Genomic DNA, 25,274 nt, shown 5'->3' with positions numbered 1-25,274 from the left:
CCGGCCCCCTGGCGTATCTGGGCTCCCCAGACCTCTCCAGGATTGCAAGCCCCTGCCCTCGAGGGTGGGCAGGAAAGGCGTGTGCGCAGCTGTGAGCAGGGGGCCTCTGCGTCCCCGTTCCCCCCATCTCCCCCTCTGCCCGCCAGTTGGGACCTTCCCTAACGTGGTCCATGGCGGCTGGAGAGTCACATGGGAGCTTCTTAAAGGACCCCCAAATCTCTTCTTTGGACAGGGTCTGGCTTTCAAACCTACTGTCTGACTGCGGGTGCAAAACTCCCATTTGGGGTGTTAGACGCTGGTTATTTACTACTTTGTCTCTTGCATTCCTGCCACAAAGCTGATCTCTACACCCCCCTTCCATCTTGTGCACCTATCAACCTGCAGGAAGGTGGATGCTTCACGATAACTGGGGAGACGCCCATCCCCGTTAGAGAAAAGCACCTTCACCTGCATCAGAGCTGGACCCTCTGTCACACGGGTTCTCTGGGCAGAGCAGTGCGTCAGCACCCAGACCTTTGGTTCCCGGTCTGCGGGTCGGGGATGAGGACATCATTCAAAAGGGGAGAGGGGTTCTCAGTCTCCAAAGTGACAGGACAATTATGTGGTGGTACCCGGGGAGGCGGCTGCACCCCGGACGAAATGATTGTGTGGGGGAAGAACCCCTGTCCCCAGGGTGGTGTGGGTGCAGCTGAGAGAGGCCGGCCCTGGAGGGATGGTGGGAGGGAGTCCCCACTGGGACTTACACAGGTGTCCCCTCCAACAGAAGACCCCAGGACCCCGCAGGGCGCGGGGGAACCACGGAGCTGACAGAGCGTGTCTCACTGAAATTAAGGTGAGTCATGAGAACGTAAAGAAAGCCAGCTTTCTGCACACTGTGTCTGCAGACAGATTCGTGGCCCACAGATCTCTACCTTTCTCAGCATCTGGCTCCCCCTTCCCCAGTGCTCGGAGACGCTGAAAATCTTATCTCAAAGAGGCTATTCCATCACTGCTGAGGCGGGAAATTCCGCAGCTAGAGTCGTGTGATGAATTTGGGAGGACGAGGAAAATGTCCCCTGCCCTCGTCTTGTGCCTAGACCCTCCCACCTCCGGGAGATGCAGTCAGGTTGCTGGGAGAAGGCATCAGGGAAATACAGCCCCCCACCCCGAGGCATCCAGGCAGGATGGGCTGGTCTGACCCCAGGACCAGCACACCCTGCCTTGCCCCTGGTTCCAGGCTCAGGGCCCCCAGCGCTGGCGCCCAGCTGTTTGTGGCAGGAATGAATTCATTTGACCCAAATACTTCCTTCTCTTCTGGGCTACTAGTTTCAAGCACAACAAAGAGCCCCACAGCTCGAGGGAGGAGCAGAAGGAAATAAATCAGCATTGAAATGCGACTCGTAACAAAACTGAGAAACTCAGGCGCAGCTGGGTGACCGGATGGGAGCGTGACTTCCGGCAGGTGCCCAGGTGCGCCCGCAGCGCCTGCATTAAGGTCCAGCCTCCCGCTGCCCCAGGTGACCACCTGACCACGGCGGACCTTGCCCTGAGAGCCTCTCGGTACGGGAGGAGGCCTTGGGGGAGGGGCTGGGCATCGCCTTGGCCCGAGGCTGCTGCCTCTCACCTGTTTTCTGTGAGCCTCTGCCTGGCCCCGGGGCCACGGCCACGCCCCAGCCCGCCTGTTGAGGGAACAAACCTTTCCCCTGGCCAGAAGCGGGGAGAAAGGGGACACACGTAGGGGCCCTGTGGGACCCGGTGATGATAGGGTGTCAGGCTCTCTGGAAGTGACCAGGCCTGGGGAACAGGTGAGTCATTGTTTAAACTTCTGCGTGCTTTGTCGACTGTGTGTGTCATTGTTTAAACTTCTGTGTGCTTTGTCGAGTGTGTGTGTGTGTGTGTGTGTGTGTGTGTACCTGTGTGCGAATGTCGATGTGTGTCTGTTTGTATCTGTGTGTCTGTGTGCATGTATGTGGGTGTGAGTGTATCCGTGTGTGTCATGTGTGCCTGCACCTTTGTGTCTGACGTGTGTCCGTGCACGAGCCCCAGTGCACAGAGTCAAAAGGGCGAAGTGAAGAGCCAGGGGTGTGTTCTGAGCGCCAGCGGTGTCCTTGCTCGTCCCCGATGGCTTGCTAGGTCAGGGTCCTGGAAGGAGATTCCTATTTAAAGAGTGGCCTCTGGGAAAATCCATTTAAAGGCTTGAACGTAATGAATAGGGGCCCTTACAGGAATCCATTTCACATGGATCACGGTGCCCAAGTGCTACCGACTGACCTCAGAATAGACAACTGCACAGTAAGCCCTGCGTTCCTTACACGCCTGGGCGGGGAGAGCTGGAGGAGGACGTGCTCGCTGGCGACGAACTCGGCAGATCAGACGCTTCCCTGGAGCGACCCTCCCCCAGGAAGACCGGTTTGGACTTGCAATCTCTCCTTTTTCCCTTGGTGCAAGGAGATGAGCTTGTCAGAAATGAAAAGCCCGAAACCGAAATGCTCCGCAGGGTGTCCCTGTTGGCCCCGATCACGAACGTGGCATTCTTGAGATCGTCTCTGCGTTTAGAGACACTTCAGTAACCCTGTCTTCGTGAAATTACAGGGGCCGGGTCAGGAGTCACATTTTTCAATTGGAGTCCTCTCTGAACAGAGGGCTTCCACCTCTAATCAACGTGTAATCACACGAAAACTCATACATGAAAATGCTTACTGCAGTCTTATTTATTACAGAGAAAAAACAATTAAAGCCAAGTAAAAATCCAGTAACAGAGAAATAGTTCAGGAAATTGGAAACGTTGTAGGGGTATTATGTGGTCATTAAACACACATAGGTCAAATGCATCTACAACATATGCAGTAATGTGGAAAACCGCCCTTCGTATGTCTTACTTTTTTTTTAATGTAGGATGCATAATTTTATGTTAAAATGATGGTTTGTTTTTAAGATTCTTATACAAAAAATTAGAAGAAATTAGGCAAAATACCATCCCTCGTTGTATTAAGGCTGTGGAATTACGGGTAATCTCATTTTTTTCATATTGACAATTATGTGTTCATATTTATTGAAAAATAATGCTTTTAGATAAAGAGATGTGTCACCTGTATGTGGTATCATAGTAATGGCATGTTTATTCATACTCCACCGATTTTGGTTAATTCAGACATGTTTGGGGCTAAAGATTTTCTTGACTTAAGGAGAGTTTTATTAATTAGTGCACATAAATAGCAAGGAAAACTTAAAGGGGTATCTTTAAATACTTGAGAATTGCTGCAGGTGTGTTAGAACTTTCTCTTTATGTAAAATTACAGCACAGATCAGTGGAATATCTGCTTCTAAGCAGGTGTCTTAAGTACGTTCGCAAGAAACAAGGTATTAGCCTGGGGTGGCACAGAAACCTGGGGAATTCCATTCTTAAAAGCGTTTCTTTTTTCCAGCTTTATTGAGACAATTGACATATATATAACATGGGGTAAATTTAAGGTATGTTACGTGTTGATTGGGTACATTTACATATTGCAAAAACACCTCCACCCCGTCACTTAATTACCATTTCTTTTTGTGGTGAGAACATTTAAGATCTACTCTCTTAATACTTTTCGAGTGTATAATACCATATGAGCTTTAATCATCATGCTGTACATGAGATCCCCAGAACCTGTGAATCTTACAACTGAAGTTTGCACCCTTTTACCAATATCATCCCACTTCCCACACACACCCCAGCCTCTGGTCACCACCACTCTACTTTCTGTTTCTCTACATTAGGCCAAAAAAAAAAAAAAAAAAAAAAGTGGTTTGTAAGTGAGGGCTTGCTACTGAGATGACCATCTTTTGGGCAATGAGGTCCGGCCAGCGGCTCCCCGGCAGGCTCGTTGCACCAGCGGTTCTTGATGTGGGTGGAGCACAGGTCCTGCTGCCTCTGTAAGTGACTGAAATGATGCTCGTGCCTGGTGAATCCAGTGTGGACGTGAAGGCAGCCTGTTCCGGCTTAAAAAAAAAATTTTTTTTTAAATTTGTTTTATTGAAGTCTAGTTGATTTACAATGTTGTGTGACTTTCTGCTGTACTGCAAAATGATTCAATTATACATATATATACATTCCTTTTCATACTCTTTTCCATTATGGTTTATCCCGGGATAGTGAATATAATTCCCTGTGCTATACAGTAGGACCTTGTTGTTTATCCATCCGTTATATAATAGTTTGCATCTGCTGACCCCAAACTCTCAGTCCATCTCTCCCCCGCCCCCATCCTCCTCCTTGAGCCTGCTCTGGCTTGGACTCCTGCATCTTTCTCTTAGAAAAGCTGCTGGGCCTCTCTGTAAGGTGGGGTAACGCCAGGACCCCCGGAGGCTTCTTGCTCTGCTTCAGTAGAAACCTGTGTGCCGCCGAGCCGTGCAGGGGCCCTGAGCACACGGTCACCCTGCGCCTCAGTGGAGATGGCGGGTCCATCAGCCTTGGTCCCCCCCTCCCCCGCAGTGTTGTAGGGCAAGGGCTCGCTGCCCAACAAGCATAGAAGCAACACTATGGCACTGGCTTTTGAGAAAAGACAGAGGTTTAATTCGAGGTCGACCGGCAAGGCTCTCAAACGTGTCTCTACAATCCACGTTTGGGGCAAAATTTAAGGGCTTCGGGGAATTTTAAACTTGGAAGCGAACCGGCTAGTCTCGAATCTCCCTATAAGCTACGCGAGCGCTCCAGGAAGCCAGCTTTTCCTTATTAAAGGACCTGTCCTTCCTAAAGGGCTCTGGGGGCAACGTTTCTATTCTTTGAGTTTCCTAGTCTGGAGCTTTTTGGTTTGGGAGTCATCCTGGAGACTCTGCGCATGCGCAGTGCTGTCTCTGTACGGTAACTCCGGGTTGGATTAGTCAACCCACCTCTTTAAGGAGGCAAAACCATTTTAAGTTGGTCAAGGTTTTACGTGCTGTTACAGCAGCCTCATCTGAATACGTTGTCTGAATCTGAATGCCGGGTTGCCTTTAAACCTGTAACTTTCTGCTTTTCTTGGTCACTCGGGCTGAGCTGCCTGGAGGAAGCGGGTCCCAGCACCTCCTGGATGCCCCTCCTCTGGTTTCTCTTTCTACAGAGATCCCAGCCCACTTTTTTTTTAATTTGCGGTACGTGGGCCTCTCACTGCTGTGGCCTCTCCCGTTGCGGAGCACAGGCTCCGGACGCGCAGGCTCAGCGGCCATGGCTCACGGGCCCAGCAGCTCCGCGGCATGTGGGATCTTCCCGGACCGGGGCACCAACCCGCGTCCCCCGCATTGGCAGGCGGACTCTCGACCACTGCGCCCCCAGGGAAGCTCCCAGCCCACTTTTTGACAAGCTCCCTGGGGTTGGACTGGCTGTGCAAACTATGGGGTTGAAGCAGCGTGTCTCTCTAGTTATGACTTGCTACGCCATCCCTACGGATATGCGCGAGACATTTATTGAGCACCTACTGTCATCTCAGTGAACACTGTCTTTGCTTTCGTGAGCAGTTACAGCCCGGCGAGAGAGAGAACCAAGAAAAATATAATTCTGCGAATTAAGGGAGAGCTGGAAACGGATCATTTCCGTCAAGAAGAGGAACAGGGAGCTGTGGGCCCCACCATGCAGAGACTTTTCTCTCTTTTATGCACTGCTATTTATGGGGACTGGACACACGATCGGGGGTGAGGGGGTGGGGTAGGGGTGGCAGCTGTGAGACCAGACAGGAGGCTGCGGTGGGAGAGGGATTGCATCGAGGTGAACAGAGAGAAGAGAGCAGATGTAGCAGCTTCTTCACCGTAAGGCAAATTCCCCAGATGATTAGGCCGTGGGGTTGACAGATAAGCGGCTCTAGCAACCTCTGAACTTTGAGCCAATATCTTTTTGTTATCTTTCCTGCGGCTTCTATCCTCATTCCGGACTCTGATTTGCCCTTTGGCCTGTAGAGCTGAATCCTAGGCTGTCATTTTATCCGTGAGGGCCAGCCACTTTGGGGGGCGCCCCCATTTGTTCCCGGTGTTTATTTTATTTTGCCTTTGAGTTTAATTTCTACCAGTGGATCGGAAATCTGTAGAAAGACTGCTTTGAATTCCTGCATGGGTGGTGGGTTCTGGAGAGAGGACCGGCCCCTGCAGAACTGCATTCCCCAACCCCCGGGGCAGCTGCGGGTCTTCGGGATGCAGAGGAAGTCGCAGGGTGCCCTGGTGGGATGTCATCCGTTGACACAATTAAGCATCCTCCCCGATGGTGAAACTTGACAGCATCCCATGGAAGATGGGGCTCCAGACATGCTTTCCAGTAACCATTCAGCTCTGCTGTGTCCCTTTCGCCAGGGAGTGGATGGGCCTGTGAACCCTTCTCTGCCAAACCCTGTAACTCCAGTCACCTTCTGTTTAGAAAGTCTTGTTGGTATTTAGGACTCCGTCCTGTTTGCTTTTAAACTTTGATCCCAAACTCGATTCTTTTCCTTTTGTCCCCACAGCGCAGACCAGACCAGTCTGTGGCTGTGGCTGCCTGTTGGGGACAGCGAGGAAACTGGGTCTGCTTCCAACTGCTCTCGCTTTTCTCCCTCCCTCTTAGAAATCCCTTCCCTTCCTCCATTCCCACCCACTGCAATGAGGTGGGAGAGGCTCTGTTCACTGAACGGGCTAGCTCTGAGGTGGGTTTGGGTATTTTTCAGGGGAAGTTTTCTCTAGATGCAATCCAGAGAGTAGACGAAGACAAAATGATAACAGTGGAATGCCACCAGTTTGCAGCCCCCGAATGAGACAGTGGACGTAGGGACAGTTTTCAATGGCTGTTGCCTCCTGAGGAAATGCCCACCACACTCATGACAGTATTCTTGCCAAAAGACAGCCTATATCCAATCAGATTTCTGTTCTGAGCCATCAAGCTACAGAAAATCAGGGTTCAAGGGAACACATTCAATGACAACTTAGGGATGCAATCAGCAAAATCCAGACTGGAAACTACAAGGCAATCTGATTTCTTCAACAAATAAATTACAGAGAAAAAGAGGATGCATGTACATATACCGAGATTTGCAGGAGAATTAATAGGATGTCTAGGAATTCCCTCAAACTAGTCTTCGGAGGAAGCGGGGTTTGGGGATGTGGGTGAAACAAGATTGGCCACAGCTTCTAAGGTCGGATCTTAACAAACGGCACCGCGAAACAGAGGAAAGCTTCAAGTGAGCTTTATTAGGGAGCGCTCCCGGGCGAGGTTCACTGGTCCGAGAGAAAGGGGGCCAGAGAAGTCGCACCCCAGCGAGCGTTGGGCAAGATTTTATAGGGGAAGAAGGGAAAGGGGTGTGGTGAATCTGGGAGGGCGCAGGGCATTCCTTATTTGGTGGTCTTTTCGGGTATCCTGGTGGACCGTTAGTCCCGCCCCTCGAAAGGCGGGAAGGCTGGGCTGGGTTCAAAGTCCCCAGGTCAGTTCCTGGAACTGGGTGGTCCGGAATGTCTCCAGGGCAGTTTCTGGAACTGGGTGGTCCGGAGAATTTCGGTCTGATGCAACCTGTGAATCTGATTGTGTTCCCCTGCCTCGGGCCAGTTGGCCTTACACAGCTGATTCTTGTGGAGGTGGATGATGGAGATCTGAGGTCCACCAGAGCGACCTCCATCCTCTCTGTTCTGGTACATGCCTGAAATTTTCTACAATGAAAACATGTGCAGGGTTTGCCCAAATTAATTTTGATCACAGAGCTGTTTTTCTCCAGGGCATATCACTGTGGGTTCTGAGGCTTTCAATACAGTGGGAAGGAATGCAATGTTTTGAGATCCTTGAAACACCAAGCTTTTTCTTGAAACACCAGTTTGAATCCATGAACCACAGCTGAGAGAGTGCTGTACCTTTTAGGTATTTCAGAACCTTTTTGGAATAAGTCATAGGTTTTTCAAAAGTGAGAGGTGATGGAAAGAGGGCAATGAGCCAGTATGATGACTCGCACACGATCACTACGTTGCAGGGTGCGAAGCCGTTCATATGCATAGGCCCCTGCCGGGCACCGTGCACACGCTTTGCAAGCACCTCACAACATTTCCACCCTGTCCGGGGGTGAAAAGCCCCACTTCCCACCTAAAATAGGGAAACCCAGTGTGTGCTCTGTGCCAGTCGTCTCAGGAGGCAGCCGTCATGGTGGAAGAGACACCTCACTGGGAACGAAAGCTTCGGTGTGAAATTTGGGCTCCGCTATGGAAAAGCCTTCCGTTTCTCTGTGTCCACTCACTCATTCATTCAGTCACTCATCCATTCACTCACTCACAGCAGGCGTATATTATAGCTATTGCTCACCCCACGTTCCAGAAGGGGAGATGGGGTGCAGAGTGGCAAGCCAGGTGCCTCTGACGTGGAGCTCCTTTCCGTTCAAGGCTGTCTGTATTCATCCAGGGCAGCAGCGTCCCGGGGGCCCACTTGCTCAGAGTATTTGGTATCTGACATTCAGCCTCCATCCATCATTGTCTCTCTGCAGGGCATGGCGCAGGTGGAGGGGGTCCCCCGGCCCGGGGCTGCCCTGGGCCAGGCCTGCATCTTCAAGCTGGTTCTCCTGGGCAGTGGTTCTGTGGGCAAGTCCAGCTTGGCTCTCCAGTATGTGAAGAACGATTTCAGGAGCATCCTGCCGACCGTGGGATGTAAGTGACGGGACAGGGCACCCTTCCTTCGTCTCCTGGTGGGGGAGCCAGGGCTGCTGACCCACACGTGGGGCACCTGGGGATGAGGCCACCTGGGAATTTCCCAGGCTCTCCTGGAGCCTCGGGCAGTGCCTGGCACGTGCAGGGAGGGCATGAGGTCCACCCCAGGCAGGCATGCACACGGGATCCAGAACCCAGACAGGTTTCAGCTCAGCTGGAGTCTGCGGGGGCCGGGGAGGGGGCGGGTAGTGTATCCGCGACAGAGTTTCTGGCCCCGAAGGGTTGGGTGTATGAGGGCTTCTGCTGGTGGAGGGGGGATCCCAGAAGAAGAACCTGCCTCCAGGCTCGCCACTCAGCCCTCTGAACAAGCCGGCCTCTCACCCTGGCTGGTTGCTCTCCTGCTGACGCTGCTCCCTTTCTGCCTGGACTCGGCTTACCCGCCTGGCCTGGGCTGGCGGATAGGGTGGGTGCTGTAGGATGGGACGGCAGGGAGGGAGGCCTCTCTCACTGCACTGCTTAAAGAGGATAGCAAGTCGTGGCTTTCAGAGGGGAGGGACTTTGGCGCATCTGTGGATAACTGGTCTCCTTCACATCCTGTCTGGGGGTGAAAAGCCCCACTTCCCACCTAAAATAGGGAAACCCAGTGTGTGCTCTGTGCCAGTCCTCTCAGGAGGCAGCCGTCATGGTGGAAGAGACACCTCACTGGGAACGAAAGCTTCGGTGTGAAATTTGGGCTCCGCTATGGAAAAGCCTTCCGTTTCTCTGTGTCCACTCACTCATTCATTCAGTCACCCATCCATTCATTCACTCACTCATCCATTCATTCACTCACTCATCCATTCATTCACTCATCCATTCATTCACTCACTCATCCATTCATTCGCTCACTCAGCCAAGTATCTGTTGGGTGTGGCCTCTGTCCCAGGCCCACATTAGGTGTGGAGGATTCTCTAAGATGCCAAGCAGACACACCAACGTAGAAACAGAGCACAAAATTCAGCAAACGGTATTAACTCCTTGGGGGCCCTCAATCTTCTCAGAAGGGTGGTTCCTGAGTCCCTGAGGAATATGCAGCCCGAAGGGATCTGCCAGGGCCAGGCCCCCAGAAATAGTGGTGAGAAGGGCAGAAGCAGGGAGAAGGGCTGGCCCCAGGACGGGAACGCGGGGAGAGCTGGTAGAGACCGTGGATTCAGGCCGGCTGAGGGGCACGCAGGGCCACCTCTTCTCCATCAGCAGGAAAGTTGACACCGCTCACCTGTGATATCAGACTGGGCTTTAAAAAAATACGACAAAGTGCCAAGTCTGGCTTCAAGTGGGTTTCGTTGAGAGCAGAGACCACAGAAGGGGGCCAGGCCAAGCTGGGATTTTGAGGGCTGTGTCCCTGGGTGTGAACCTGGATTCCAGTTCAGGGGAGGGAGACAGCAGGGACCAGACCGGGCGGCTTGTCGGGCTGGATCTCACTCTAAGACCGAGGTCCGAGGCCACGGCTCCCAGGGCCCTGCTTGTTTATGCACATAAGGTTCTATGGGGACACAGCCCCGCGCATGCCTGTGTGTCCTCTGTGGCTGCTTTCCCTCTGCAAGGGCGGCTTTGAGTTGATTGCTGGCAACGCTGACAGTACATCCCTCGAAGCCTAAAATGTTTACTACAGGGAACTTCCCCTCAAAAGTTTAGGACCCCTGCTCGAGAGCCAGTATCCCGGGAGGCAGTGGGCGGCCAGGGGGTGGGCTCCAGCAGGCATGGAGTGGCCTGGGGACTCACGGTGAGCCGAGAACTTAGCTCAGTGGGCCCAGGGAGGCCTGCAGCTCTGACCTACCTTGTGGGGCAGAAGAGGCCCCCCACACAGAGCCAGGCCGAGGCTGCGGGAGGTGCTGGCGTTCTGTATTTCCGGGGAGGGAAAGGGGAGTGCAGACAAGCTCGCTAACTCTCCCAAGCGAGAAACCCGCAGGTCCAGCGCGCTGCAGCTCGTGGACGGTGGGTGGGGCGCCCTGTCTCCCCAACCCCAGTCACCTCCACCGCTTCCTTTAGCTCCAGCAAGTCGGGGGCCAAGCTGTCACCCTCTCCAGGCTGTCCAAGTCACCGTGCTCTCTTCAGGGGTCCTACGAGGGTCAGGAGGGTGCACAGAGCCTGGGCTTGGGTCAGGGTTGGGGGGCCTTTGCTTGGGTGGCAGGCCGGGGTGCACCCTCTCCACTCTTGGTCCTCTGCCCGGCCCCGGCCGTCCTCCTCCTGCCCGTGCCCCTCCCCCAGGCCCGGGCTCATCTCCCCAGGACCCCGGCTCTGCCCTGGGGCTGGTGCCCTAGGCCTTGGCTTCCTGGGCTGCCGTGGCCCGCAGCCCTCTAGGTGGGTTTAGCGGTCCTTTATTCAATCAACAACCAGCCTATTTATGGAGCACCTAGTAGGTGCCAGCCACTGAGCTGGGTGTAAGGGACGTAGAGATGAGTGCGCCCTCCTTTGCTTTGAGGAGCTAAATTCCCTGTGGGAATGACGGTCTCCGCCACGTACATCTCTGGGCCTACTTCACATGCCTTGTACACCTTGTGATGTTCTTACGACCTTTGCAGGTGGATATTATAACGATGACTAAGTTTTTATAAAAATAAATAAATAATATTATTTATTATAATATGATATTTAATCACATTATATTCTATGTGGTTTTATTAATTATTATGCTATGATAATTATTATATTATTATAAAAGCAGACACTCCCCCCTTTTTTGTTTTTTCTGGTTTGGCCACGCCACACAGCAGGTGGGATCTTAATTCCCTGACCAGGGATCGAACCTGCGCCCCCTGCTTTGGAAATGCAGAGTCGTAACCACTGGACCTTTATTTTATTTATTTTTGGCTGCTTTGGGTCTTCGTTGCCACACACGGGCTTTCTCTAGCGCGGCGAGCGGGGGCTACTCTTCGTTGTGCTTCTCATTGCGGTGGCTTCTTTTGTTGCAGAGCACGTGCTCTAGGCCCACGGGCTTCAGTAGCTGTGGCATGTGGGCTCAGTAGTTGTGGCTTGCGGGCTCTAGAGCGCAGGCTCAGTAGTTGTGGCGCACGGGTTTAGTTGCTCCGCGGCACGTGGGATCTTCCCGGACCAGGGCTTGAACCCGTGTCCCCTGCATTGGCAGGTGGGTTCTTAACCACTGTGCCACCAGGGAAGTCCCTCTGTGTATCCCTTGAGGCGGAACCAGGACCCTGGCCCAAGGCTGCTCTATTGCTTCTTGGCTGCCCCTCCCTTGTCTCTGCGTCCTCTCCCTTCCCTGATCAGCAACGGTTCGAATCTGCCCTCTGGAACTCAGGGAAGGTCATGGGGGCTGGAGTCTGTTCCCTACAAACAAAAGCAGGGGACAATGGAAAGGCTTCTGTGCCCAGGAGCCCCCCAGGGTCCTGCTTGGTTTCAGTTGTCACCCTTTCCTGCTGCCCCCTTTCCTCAGACGGCCACGCTCACACTCCCGAGGGCAGCGGGGGGACCAGGGCCTGGCATGTCTTTGGTGGTGCTGCCTTCAGGGCAGGCCGGCTGCAAGACACTCCAGCCCTGGGGAAGAGCGGGGGTCCCTGGGCCCCTCCAGAGGGTCTGGATCTGTCGGTGAGTGTGTGGAGTGGCCCCGCAGTGGAGGGTTACACAAGCACTGGGCACAGCTATGCAGAAGAGCGCCCGGGCCGAGACAGGGTTCCAGCCACCCTGCGGCAAGACCTGTCCTTCCAGAGGAAGCCGGAGCCGTAAGTGTGGCAGGCGGTGACAGACTCTTGTACCCGAAGCAGAGCCTGAGTGGAATTGAGCACAGCCGCCCGAGGGCGTGGCCTGCTGGGAGGAGACCAGAACCCCCTGAACTCCCGGCTGCCCCAGCACCACAAAGCCCGCCAGGCCCATCTGAGAGACGGGCTGGCAGGGGAGGTGGGCCGCTGCCAGACGCGCTGATGGTGGCTGGGAGCTTGGAGCACCAAGAGCTCCCGTAGACCCCTCATCCTGGAATCCTGAAAGGCAGCAGCAGGGGAAATTCCAGCCCAGTTCCCTGCCCTGCACGTTGTAGTGACATCTTTGGAGGGGTGGTGACATCTAGTGCTTGCGTTCGGATTTGCTGGCAGAAGCCAGTTTGGACCAGCTGGGCCTTGCCTGGGGCGGCGAAGGTTCGAAAGGTGCTGGATTTCGCCCCACCTCCCTTCCCTGCTGAATGAAACATTGCTGGAGCCCAGGTGACCCTGAGAAGTCACCCATGTTGTGTTCCCTTCCACCGGGAAGCAGCTCGTGACTTTTACAGAAAAGAGAGCGCTGCAGAGAGGGTTTCAGTGAGCAGGATAGGACGTTTATTTAAATTAAAAGGTCAAAAAGCAAAACGTTTCCTTGTGTTAACATTTAGTTGAGACACCTTTTAATTGGGGGCAACAGAATGCAAGTTGAAGAACAACCCCCAGTGAATTCTCTTGCCATTCGTTGCCCACTGGGGGTCCATTCAGCTCAGCAAGTGGAAGGCACGCCCGCTTCCAGAGGCTGGGGAGGGGGCCGGAAGCGTCCCCAAGTGTCCCCACTGCTGGGGCTCCTGTGTTGAGGTCTGTGCTGGGGCCAGAGGAGGCTGGAGCCCTGCTTTGTGTCACCATATAAAGCAATGCCAGGTGGCCCCGGTTCAGAGTATCGTCTGGTAAAAATGTGCCGGTGTGTCCTCTCCACCAGCGTATTCTAGAAACGTGGACAATTCTGGGTTCTGGGCCTGGTCCTGCTCCCACATCCCAGCTTGTTGCCAACATCATTTCAGGAAAAATCTCCCAGTCTGTCTGAATATCTCGGAAGTTTACTTTTTAATCACTTTTGGCTTTAGCTGTGAACAGGTAGAAAATGTCGTCAGTGGGTTTCTGAACAAGGAAGGTGATACATGTGGGCTCTTTTGTGGGTTGGAGCCAGGAGTTCACGGGGCAGGGGGTGGAAGTTTGCTTTGGATACCAGCCCAGGGGCCCACCTGGGGGGTCTGTGTCTGTCTCCAGGGGAGACGAGGTGCTGCGGTCTGTGAATATCCAACAGCCGCTCATGCCACATCATTGCTCCGTGTGAAAACCCTGCGCTCCTTGGAAATCGGTTGGGATTTTACATTGATTTAAACTCAGCCACCAGCCATCGTTTTCAGAGTAGAACAGAAGCTAAGATTGTTAAGCGAAGGAGGCAAACCTGAATTTTATGCCCACCTGTAACCTGGCGGTGATGACTTTTAGGCTGAAACCAAAATCGCACACAGAAGTGTGATTTGACCTGATAGCAAACAGACAAAGGGTGTGGATCAAAGGCTGCTGTTCCCAGGCAGTGAGCCGGGAGAGCGGAGAGGGAGGGGAGGAAGGGGCGTCAGGTGCCACACCCTGCACCTCGTCTCTTTTCTCCTGGGTTTGACAACCGCCCTGGGAAGAGGGCACTGTTGACTCTTGGTAAAGGAGGAAGCTGGGATCTCTAAGGTTGAAGCAAGCCGACAGAGTTTGTTGCAGCTGATAGACTTCCCTCCAAGGCCCAGGCGTGGTCCTCACCCTCAAGACCTCAACAGTCTTAATGGAGCTTCTGTCCTGCTCCGTCCTGACAGTAGCCCTGTATGAGCTGGGAGCTGTCAGTCCTACTGTTGAGCTGAAGACGGCAGCTTTCTTTGACCTGGTGTGGCGTTCTGCTGGGCTGTCATAATAAACACCACAGACTGGGTGCCTTAAATAACAGAGGTTTATTCTCATAGTTCTGGGGGCTGGAAGTCCAAAAGCAAGGTGTTGGCCAAAGAGTTTTCATCCTGAGCTCTCTTTTGGCTTATGGGTAGCTGCCATCTAGGTAACTGGCTGTGTGCTTCCATGGCCTCTTCTTTGTGTTTGCATGGAAGGGAGGGGAGAGAGAGAGAGAGAGAGCAGACAGACAGACAGAGACAGAGAGACAGAGAGAGGAGACAGAGGGAAGAAGAGAGAGAGACAGTGAGAGAGAGGGAGTGCATTCTTACAGAGGCACTAATCCCATCCTCAGGGCCCCACCCTCATGACCTCATGTAACCCTAATCGCCTCCCAAAAGCTCCATCTCCAAATACTATCATACTGAGGGTTAGGGCTTCTATATGTGAACTTTGGGAGGATACAATCATTCGGTCCATAACACCTAGGAAGTGTATCTGACTTCGAGTTTGTGGACGAGCAGAAAAATCCAGGATGTGCAGGCAGAGGGTGGATCAGCGGTTTCCATTTAGGAGTCACCCCAAACTAGATTCTCATGAGAGAGAATCATGATCTTACCCTTTCTATGCTAAAAATCTCAGCCCAGACTTGTCTCTTATTCTCTGTCGGTAGCAAATTGAATCGTGTCCCCCAAAAGATTCGTCCTCCTCCTAATTCCCAGTGCCTATGAATGTGGCTTTATTTGGAAAAAGGGTGTTTACCGATGTAACTAGTTACGGATATTCCTGGATTTCGGGTGAGCCCTGAATCCCATGACCAGTGTCTCTGTAACAGGAGAACACAGATGCAGAGGGGGTGGCCATGTGAAGACAGAGGCAGAGACGGGAGAGATGCACCTACAAGCCAGGGACCACCGGCGGTTGCTGGTCCCCACCAGGAGCCAGGAGGGGGTGTGGAACAGATTCCCTCTCAGAACTTCTGGAAGGAGCCAACACTGGAAACACCTTGATTTTGGACCTCTGGCCCCCAGAACTGAAAGGATAAATGTCTGCTGTTTTTAGCCACGCTTTTTGCGGTTATATTTGTTATGACAACCCCAGGGCACTAACACACTGGCCTTGGAGTGAAAAATTTAACTCCAAGCATGTGGCTACATTTACCAGAATCTCCCAACAAGCTTCCAACCCAGCCCGGGTCTGGGCAGGACAGAAGCTTTGCCTGGAGTCTCATCCCTGGTCCCTCCCAGTCCCTGGTCTAGTTCTGTATATGACATACCCTATACGCTATGGGGGCAGAACATCTTTTTTTTTTTTGCGGTACGTGGGCCTCTCACTGCTGTGGCCTCTCTTGTTCCGGAGCACAGGCTCCGGACGCGCAGGCTCAGCGACCATGGATCACGGGCCCAGCCGCTCCGCGGCATGTGGGATCTTCCCGGACCGGGGCACGAACCCGCGTCCCCTGCATCGGCAGGCGGACTCTCAACCACTGCGCCACCAGGGAAGCCCAGAACATCTTTTTTAAAATTTATTTTATTGAAGTATAGTTGATTTCTGCTGTACAGCAGATGACTCAGTTATACATACGTATATTCTTTTTCATCCTTTTCCATTCTGGCTTATCACAGGATATTGAATACAGTTCCCTGTGCTCTACAGCAGGACCTTGTTTATCCTTCCTGTATATATACTAGTTTGCATCCATCCCTCCTTCACCTCCTCTCCCCCTTGGCAACCACAAGTCTGTTCTCTATGTCTGTGAGTCTGTTTCTGTTTTGTAAATAGTTCACTTGTGTCATGTTTTAGATTCCACATATAAGTGATATCATATGGTATTTGTCTTTCTCTTTCTGGCCTACTTCATTTAGTATGATAATCTGTAGGTCCATCCATGTGGCTGCAAATGACATTATTTCATTCTTTTTATGACTGAGTAATGTTCCATTGTATGTATGTACCACATCTTTATCCATTCATCTGTCGATGAACATTAGGTTGTTTCCATGTCCTGGCTATTGTGAATAGTGCTGCTGTGAACATTGGGGTGCATGTATCTTTTTGAACTATAGTTTTGTTCGGATATATGCCTAGGAGTGGGATCGCTGGATCACATGGCAACTCTTATTAGTTCTTTGAGGAATCTTCCTACTGTTTTCCATAGTGGCTGCACCATTTTACATTCTGGGGACAGAACATCCTGGTGTTAGTAAATAACTATTTTAAAGCCACAACACTTTGGAAAGCTATGCTAAGGGGAAAACAGTCTTCAAATGAAAGGTGGATTGCCCAATATGTTGAATGAATGGTTTGGGGATAGACCTTTCGTTGTGTGTACTTATTAAGCAGGGACAATAGTGCATAAAAGTCCTTGCTCTCCAGGTGCTCCCTGTCACCAGGGGTGACAGATGAGAACACGGAAGTCTACCTGTGCAGTGGGTGAGTGATAAGCACAGGCGGGCTACTGTAGACCACGCCCAGGGAAGGGGGCCCCAGCACTGCCCCAAGGGCTCACACTCAGAGACCCGGTGGACATGTAGGGAGGTGGGGAAGAGGAAGGATTCCAAGCAGAGAGGTCAGTGGAGAAGGGAGGTCAGCAGGGAGAGGTGTGGGTCAGGCTGGGGGGTTAGCAGGAGGCCGGGAAGGTTGCAGGGGAGGAGCTGGTGTGACCGTCAGCATGCCAGCTACCTCGCTGGACACCCACGGGGTGACCCTGGTTGTCAGAGACCCTTCCATGCCTCACATAGTCCAGAGGATTTGAATAGGACCCTGAGAGTCTATCTTCCCACCCAAAGCCTCTGTGGAATCTGCAAAGGTCTGCAGCAAATTCCTTGCCACTCTTTGCTTTTTCTGGAAAATGCCATCTTCTAGAAGAGGTGTTTGCTGAGCCTTCCCCACTGAGGGTGACGGGAAGCACAGGGCTGGCTGTCTCTGGCTGGTTTGCTGAGCCCAGGGTTCACGCTGGCCCAGGCTGAGCCGTGGATAAAGACCTCGTCCTCCATGTAAAACTCCTTCTGGGCTTCTGTTTCAGGTGCGTTCTTCACAAAGGTGGTGGATTTGGGGGCTGCGTCTCTGAAGTTTGAGATCTGGGACACGGCCGGCCAGGAAAAGTACCACAGCGTCTGCCACCTCTACTTCAGGGGTGCCAATGCTGCGCTTTTGGTGTATGATGTCACCAGGAAGGTGAGGCTCACCTGGGTGTGTCCCCGCCCTCCCAGGCACATGGATGCAACCTTCTGGCGGCATTACGTGACTGACCTGTGCTGGTGCTTTATGTTAAAATCGTGAGCACCAGTGGAGAATCCTTCAGTGAAAGTCAGTCACCTCCTCCGGGAAGCCCTCCCTGACAATCCCTTTGCCTGCTGCACAGTTAGGTTTGCGCCCCTCCGTGGTCCTCTTGGAGTACCCAGACCAGTGCACCCCCGTCCATCACTCACGATTCCTTGGGTGCCCACGGAGCTGGTGAGGGGGGTGTTATGAAAGCAGGATACAGCCCTGGCTGCACATCCACTACAGAATCTCATCGGGCCGAACAGCAGTGAGCAGATGCTTAGTGTACCAGCAGGGAAGGGTGGGGTTCTATGGGAGTTGCCAGGAGGGGCACCATACTTCCTGCAGGAAGGCTCTAGCTGAGACGTTGGGAGAAACAGGATTAGCCCTGTTGGGCAGGGCCGGGCAGGGAGGTGGTGGTGGGCATGTGAGTGGCGAGGGGGAAGGGATTTCCGGTCAGAGGGCAGTGCTGGTGGAATTAAGGAGGTCGAGTGCCGTGCGTGGAGCCCCTGCAGTGCTGAGAGCAGGCCTACTGGGTCAGCATGGCTGCAGGGGAGAGGGGCTGCGTGGGGCCCAGGACACAGGCCCCGCTCCCGGGTCTGTGGGGCACTGCAGTTAGGATCAGGGTTTGCTGTGACAGCCACTTCCCCACAAAGTGGTCCTTGAGGGTATCGTGGAGCAGAGGCCCCTAGAGCTCCAGGTCTGACTCGGAACCTCCTGCAGCCCCCAGCCTCCTGCTGGCTGGGTGAGGACAGAGCTGCCTTCGGCCCAGACCACCCGAGGCCAGAGAAAGACCAGCTACCCCTGCTCAAGGGGCAGAACAGCCCTTGGGGCCCGATATAAGGCCAGTTGGATCATGTGCCATTTTATGTTAAAATCGTGACAACCAGTAGATTCCTTCAGTGAAAGTTGGTCACCTCCTCCAGGAAGCCCTCCCTGACAGCCCCTCTTCCTGCTGCATGGTTGGGTTTGCGCCCCTCTGTGGTCCTCCCGGAGTACCCAGAACAGAGCACCCCCATCCATCCCTCACGGTTCCTTGGGTGGGTCACTTGGATCCTGTGTTTTACGCAGGTAGCTACCGACACTTGCCTTGTCCTTCCTGGGATGGCTGAGGAAGACCACCGGGTTTGCCTGACAGTCCTGTTTTCCTTTCTCAGGCTTCCTTCTGCAAGGCGCGGCAGTGGCTGAAGGACCTGGAGGAGGAGTTCCACCCGGGAGAAGTCGTGGTGATGCTGGTCGGCAACAAGACGGACCTCAACCAGGAGCGGGAGGTGACCTTTGAGGTGGGCCTGGAGACGGTCATTATGTCCCCGGTGCAGGAGGGGGGAGGGACCCCAAACACACACGCCCACCTACCAACACACTCATACACACCGCCCCCCACGCGCACACACTCACATACCACTTTAGCTTCCCTCCTGGGCGAAGGTTTCTGGTCTCTCCTGGGAAGGTCAGACCCAGAGGTGTCTGCTCCTGGCTGCGGGGAGAGCTGCGAGCATGACCGCAGCCTCCTGAGGGCTGGCAGGGGCGGGCGCAGTGCAGGGAACGGTTTCCATGAGGAAACCACGACCCTTCCCACCCTCGCTCCTTCTTTGAGTAATGGTGGGTTTCAGATCTTTCTCTTTGTGTTCAATAAACTGTTCAAGAAGGGGCAAATCCAAATTTTTTGCTAGGAAATGAGCAAGGGAGAGAGAACCCGAAAGCTGCAGCTCTTCTGTAAAACGACCAACAGCAGAATAAATGCTCTAGGCGGTTGCTTGTAAAGCGGGGAGAGCCTGAAGCAGGGAGCAAGGGGTTCACGCGTGTGTACAGGATGCGCGTGTGTGTACAGGACGCGCGTGTGTGTACAGGATGCGTGTGTGTACAGGACGTGTTTGTGTGTACAGGACATGTGTGTGTGCACAGGACGCGCGTGTGTGTACACGATGCGTGTGTGTACAGGACGTGTTTGTGTGTACAGGATGCGTGTGTGTGTATAGGACACGTGTGTGTGTACAGGACGTGTGCGTGTACAGGATGCGTGTGTGTACAGGATGCATGTGTGTGTACAGGACACGCGTGTGTGTACAGGACGTGTGTGTGTACAGGATGTGTTTGTGTGTACAGGACGTGTGTGTACAGGACGTGTGTGTAAAGGACGTGTGTGTGTGTACAGGACACGTGTGTGTGTATAGGACGCGTGTGTGTACAGGATGTGTGTGTGTACAGGACGTGTGTGTGTATACAGGACACGTGTGTGTGTATAGGACACGTGTGTGTACAGGACGCGTGTGTGTGTACAGGACGCGTGTGTGTACAGGACACGTGTGTGTGTATAGGACGCGTGTGTATGTACAGGACGTGTGTGTGTACAGGATGCATGTGTGTGTACAGGACACGCATGTATGTGCAGGACGCGTGTGTGTACAGGACGTGTGTGTGTACAGGATGCATGTGTGTGTACAGGACACGCATGTATGTGCAGGACGCGTGTGTGTACAGGACGTGTGTGTGTACAGGATGCATGTGTGTGTACAGGACATGCATGTATGTGCAGGACGCGTGTGTGTACAGGACGTGTGTGTGTACAGGATGCATGTGTGTGTACAGGACACGCATGTATGTGCAGGACGCGTGTGTGTACAGGACGTGTGTGTGTACAGGATGCGTGTGTGTGTGTACAGGACGCGTGTGTGTGTACAGGACGTGTGTGTGTACAGGACATGTGTGTGTACAGGACGCATGTGTGTGTACAGGACGCGCGTGTGTGTATAGGACGTGTGTGTACAGGACGTGTGTGTACAGGACGCGTGTGTACAGTGGTGTCTGTGTGTGTGTATGTGGGGGTGGGTTTTAGGAGAGGCTCTGGGAGGAGGGGCAGATGAGGGGAGAGTGGGACGGGGAGGGTGCTGGGCTACAGCGCAGGGCAGGAAGGGGAGGAGTCTGGGGGCAGGGGGCGGCCAGCGGAGGCCGTGCTGGGTAGGCGCTGGGGCTCAGAGGCAGAGATCCCAGCACTGGTGTTGGGACTGGGGGCTTTATACCGGGGCAGCCTTGAGTCCCTGGGGTGGGGGCCTGATGGGTGATTTAGGAAGAGCGTGTGGGGCCCAGGTCAGGCCGAGTTGGGAGACGGGGCCTGGGTGGGGAGACCCACTGGAGGCCGGGGGCCAGCTCAGGGACGGGAGGGGTCTCCTCTCCGCTCTCCCAGGACCCCTGCCCGCGGGAGGGGGACCCCGTGGCTCAGACTGCACGGAAGCGGCCACCCTGGGGCCTGGGCTGTAGACCCTGGGCCCCCAGACCCCACCCTGGCTTCTTGTTCCCTCTGAGCTCCCACTGAGCTGGGCCTTGGGGGCGGGGGGCAGACCCCGGAGCCTCAGGTGCCTGGCTGGGCAGAGGCCAAGCTGACCTGTGGCCAGTGCAGCTTTCACATTGACTTGGGGGCTTTTCATCTTAAAATAATTTCAGAATTACAAAAATTGTTGCAAAAATAGTACAAGAAGTCCCTGTCGGCCCTTCTCCCGGCTTTCCCAAATGTTAACATCTTACGTAAGCTCGGAACAACGAGCAAATCAGGAAACGAACGTTCGAACTGCTTTACAGCTGTCGCTCAGATTTCGTCATTTCCCCACTAACGTCCTTCCCTTGGTCGCGGGAAATCTGCTCCTAGATTTGGCCGTTGAGAGCGCTCCCCTCCGCTGGCCCTGTCACCCGCCCTGTTATTCCTTGAGCGCTTCCTTCCTTTCTGGCTCACCAAGCTGTTCCAGGTTCACCTTTGTCCTTTCTCAGCCCCAGCCCTGGAATCAATCATTTCCCCAAAGAGCCCTGGTTCCTAGTGCCGGGGAATGAGTTTAGGAGTCAAGATCTGTGCATTGGATGTGCTCATTCCACGGGGGGTGAGGTAACCGTGCTCCCATCCTGGGAAGCCTCCAGGACAAACTGGCAGACGGAGGGCTGGGGACCTGTAATTTAGGGGCCAGAGGCTCATTGGACCCGAGGACAAACCCCTAAAATGACCCCATCTGGAACCCCCAAGCTAGTTGGGCAAAGGGGGGTATTTGAGTTTCATTCATGTGACCCAGATATGAGCTACCTGAAGTCACCGAGTCTTCAGCTGTACCAGGTCACCTTGTCCTTTAAAATACAAGTAATAATGTCCCCATCCCTGTGTCTGGGAAAGGGCTGAGAAGCTCGTTGGGGGGTGGTGAAGAGCAAAGCTCTGCGGGCCAGGCTGGGGGTGGGGGGAGTAGACACCGCCGGGCGCCATGCTGTGGGCACGGCCGGCCCAGCCCCCAGGGGCCGGCTCAGCGTCAGGCACTGAGCACTGCGCCTCCTGGGAGGGTCCGGAGGCGAGGGGCCTGCACGGGGAGGCCCCCAGCTCCTCCTTCACCCCGGCCTTCCCATGAACGCTTCTCCGCTTCTCGGCCACACGAGCAGCCCTGGTGTTTCCCAGACGCCCTTGCTCTGTACACCCTTCACTCCACGTAGGTCGGACCCCTGTGGGACGGTGGTGGGGGACCCAGAGAAGGGCCAGGCTCCCACCAGGCTGTCCCCACTCCCCTTCCATGTTTCCTCTGTTCTCACTTGGTTTCAGAGCCCACCGGTGCCAGAGAGCCGTGGTAGGGGCAGGAACCTCGCCAAGGAAAGCATCCTTGGACCCCGCTGCGGGTGCCGGGCTCCCCTGCCAGCGAGCACCCTCCCTGCCCTGCTCCCTGGTCTGGGCCCCCTTCTCTGGGAGCCCCAGAAACAGAACTTGAGGAATGACGTTCTCTGCTGGTGCAATTGTTTCTCGGTGTTTCTTGGGTCTTCCTGTTAGAAGGCGTCTAAGTGTTCTTGGGAAACTTCTGATGATTAATGTGGGCTTTCCGTGGCCATTTCCGTCAGGAAGGGAGGGAGTTTGCAGAGAGCAAGGGGTTGCTGTTCATGGAAACCTCGGCCAAACTGAACCACCAGGTGACTGAAGTCTTCAGTGCTGTCGGTGAGTGACCAGCCTCCGACCCCAGAGCAGGGGGTGGGGGGACCATCACTGGGTCTTCAACAGGTCTTCTTCTCTGGCAACCTGGGACCCAGCAGAACGTCCCCAGGGCCTGGAAAGTGGGCAGGAGTCAAGGGCCCGTGTTTCCTGCTTCCTGGAAAACATCAGGGAGGGTGGGACCCTGGGGGATGCCACGTGTGCAAGGCGAGTGCTGGGCTGGGTTGGGGGATTTTCCTCCCAACCAGGCCACGTCCTTCTCCTGTCGTCCACAGCCCGAGAGCTTTTGCAGAGACAAGAGAAGCAGGAGGGCCAGAGGCAGCAGGGAGATGCACGGCTGGCTCTGAATGAGACGCCCCCGGGGCGGGGCAGATGCTGCGCCCGCTAGAAGGGGCCACTCCAGGAAAGGCCGTGGGGAGGATGCGCCCAGCCCACACCCACTGGTCCTCAGGGTGAGCCGCCGCCAGCTCCACGTCGCTTGTGGTACTTACCTGATTCACTGTTGATGCTGGCTTGCTCCTGAGTCCTAGAGGCTCTGCAAGAGGGCGTCCCTTAGAATAACCACCTCCCAAGCTGGTGGGAATCATTCAGGAGAGGGTCCCATGTCCAAGGCTCCCAGAAGGTGTCAGCTCCACCTCTCAGACACTAGATACCGACTGAATCCCTGATGTCCTGCGGGGCGGGCACGCATGGCCCTGCCCTTAGCTGCCTGGCCACCGGACACTGGAGAATGAAATGGTCAGAGGGGAAATAAAGATCGGAAAATCACCCAGCATGCACTTGGTGTTGGGCAGGGGGCTGCCCGGGGGCTTGGGGCCCCCCTGCTCCTGGGAGGTGGGAGAGGGGACAGCAGGCCCAGCTGCAGGGGGCAGTGCCAGGGAGAGATGGCGTGACCATCATGGGGCTGGGCCCGTCGTCACGGGATCTCTGTGAGATTCCCCCGAAGGACGGTGCCTGACAGAGGGCAGCTGGGGATGGGGGTGGGGGAATCAGACCCCCTACTCTCTGCTCCTCTCTGTGAATGCGAAGTGGTGCTTGTGCAAAGCACGCCAGGACTCAGACTTCAAGCCGAGGTGCAAATTGTATCGCGTATGAGTTTTTCTCCGAAAGGTAAACCGATTTCTATCATGTGGTCCTTTTTGTTTTTCCAAATGTTTTTTTATTGTGGTGAAAGTCACATAATATAAAACATACTATTTTAACCACATTTAACTGTACAGTTCGGGGGCACTAAGTACATTCACATTGTTGTGCAATTCTCACCATCATCCGTCTCCTGAAGTTTTCACTTTCTTAAACGGAAACTCTGTCGCCATTACACCCTGAGTCCCCATTCCCCCTCCCCCCCTCCCCTCCCCCGACCCTGGAATTTATCAATGGACTTTCTGACTCTATGAATCTGGCCATTCTATGTACCTCGTGTAAGTGGAATCAAACAGTATTTGTCTGCACCTACTGTCTATTGGAATGCATTTTTAGGGTTAACTTTATATCCATGGTCTTCGGTGAGTTTGTAAGCTGGGGGTCTGTTCCTGCACATCCTCTAGGAGGGCTCATGGTGAGTAAATACTGAGGGGCCCCAGGCGCGGGCTGTGGCTGAGGTGGGCACAGGACATCTTTCTGGTGGTGACACATCATGGGCTCACCTCGTTCCTGCCTTTAGAGAGGCCCGATGGCTCTTCTGTATGAAATTTTAAATAAGACGACATTGTCATCCCCCTGAAAAAGGTGGCTTCACTATATCAACTGTAACTTCTATATCAACAGAAACGTAAAGCATCCTTCCCCATTGACGCTGAGCTCCTGGACGTCCCAAAAGCACTCACGCGGTCTTTTTCCTAGACAATTTCCAGGTGAAACCTGACAGCTTGGTGCTGTGTGCCCTGCAGTTTCTGACTGCAGTGAAGTTTTGTATGCGACTGTTCCCTTGTAGGTGAAGTACGTGAGGTGTGAGCCCCTCTGTGTAAGGCTGAGTCCTCATGCTGTCTGTTACCCCACGCTGGGGTAGCAGGGCTGGGATCCCTTCTCCACAGCGCGGGACCCACTTCAGAGGCGGCGGGAGGCTGAGGTGGCCCCTGGCCACTAGATGGCGCGCCAGCATCGCTGAAGGCAAACCCCACCGCCCCTGGTCTTTGCGTCCTGAATGCTGCTTTGCTGACAGTAAGGCTTTCAGAGGAGTATCTGACCCGTCCATGATGAAGTAGGGAGTGGGGAAATAATATTTGTAGGATGCCCACATTTCTGATTTTTTTCTCCCGTCTTGCCAGGCTAGTAACACTGTGCTAGAAGTTATTATTAAAACATATTCTTTGACTCCTTGCCACTTGGCATCCGTTCACGCTTCCCTCCCTTCCCCCAAGATGGGATGGGGTGCGTTGTGATCCTGGAGCTGGGTTCCCCGTTGCCGGTTGTGATAGCCCCTTTTCCTCCCCTTCTCCCCCACGAGGCAGGTGGGGCTCAGCCCTGCAATGGAATCACCTAGGAGCCTTTGCAGGCAGCATCCCCGTGCCCACCAGAAGCTCTGGTTAAATCCATCTGCAGTGCGGCTTGAGCCCTGGGAGTTTTGAGCCCTCCAGGTGACCTAATATTCAGATAAGGGGGAGCTCTGCCATGAGGGCAGGGGTTCTGTCTGTCCTTCCTCTCGTGGGGCTGCCGGTGCCTGGTACGATGTCTGGTACATGCCAGGCACTCAACAAATATGTGTCCAAGAGAGGACAGGAGCCGATATTCCCAGTGATGTAAAGAAAAGGCATGTTCTTCTACAAACAGCCTCCACCCCAGCCACCGCAGACGTTTATGGAAGCCTCTCTCTGCGTCAATGCTTCTCCCACCTGATCTCAGCCCGTCCTGGACCGTGAGGTGGTGGTAGGGGGCGT

The 25,274-nt window shown here is 54.1% G+C and overlaps 1 protein-coding gene across 1 annotated transcript; it reads left to right on the top strand.

Annotated features, from left to right (window-relative positions):
* Window positions 1–1,553: 1,553 nt before the first annotated feature.
* RAB17 (RAB17, member RAS oncogene family) lies at window positions 1,554–23,459 on the top strand. The gene is made up of 6 exons (XM_079924953.1): window positions 1,554–1,784; window positions 8,412–8,571; window positions 17,215–17,366; window positions 18,611–18,736; window positions 22,311–22,404; window positions 22,674–23,459. The coding sequence occupies exons 2-6, from the start codon at window positions 8,415–8,417 to the stop codon at window positions 22,784–22,786; spliced, it is 642 nt and encodes a 213-aa protein (XP_079781079.1). The 5' UTR covers window positions 1,554–1,784; window positions 8,412–8,414; the 3' UTR covers window positions 22,787–23,459.
* The last annotated feature ends 1,815 nt before the right edge of the window (window positions 23,460–25,274 follow it).

This window comes from Stenella coeruleoalba, assembly GCF_951394435.1.
Source record: "Stenella coeruleoalba genome assembly, chromosome: 6".
Classification (NCBI taxonomy): Eukaryota; Metazoa; Chordata; class Mammalia; order Artiodactyla; family Delphinidae; genus Stenella; species Stenella coeruleoalba.
The sequence above is the reverse complement of the archived record's forward strand: the minus strand, read 5'-3'. Positions and strand labels throughout refer to the sequence as shown.

Coding starts and splice junctions, on each gene's coding strand:
- RAB17 (XM_079924953.1), top strand. CDS start 8,415: ATGGCGCAGGTGGAGGGGGTCCCCCGGCCCGGGGCTGCCCTGGGCCAG. Junction 17,367..18,610: donor TGTATGATGTCACCAGGAAG/GTGAGGCTCACC, acceptor TTCCTTTCTCAG/GCTTCCTTCTGCAAGGCGCG. Junction 18,737..22,310: donor AGCGGGAGGTGACCTTTGAG/GTGGGCCTGGAG, acceptor CATTTCCGTCAG/GAAGGGAGGGAGTTTGCAGA.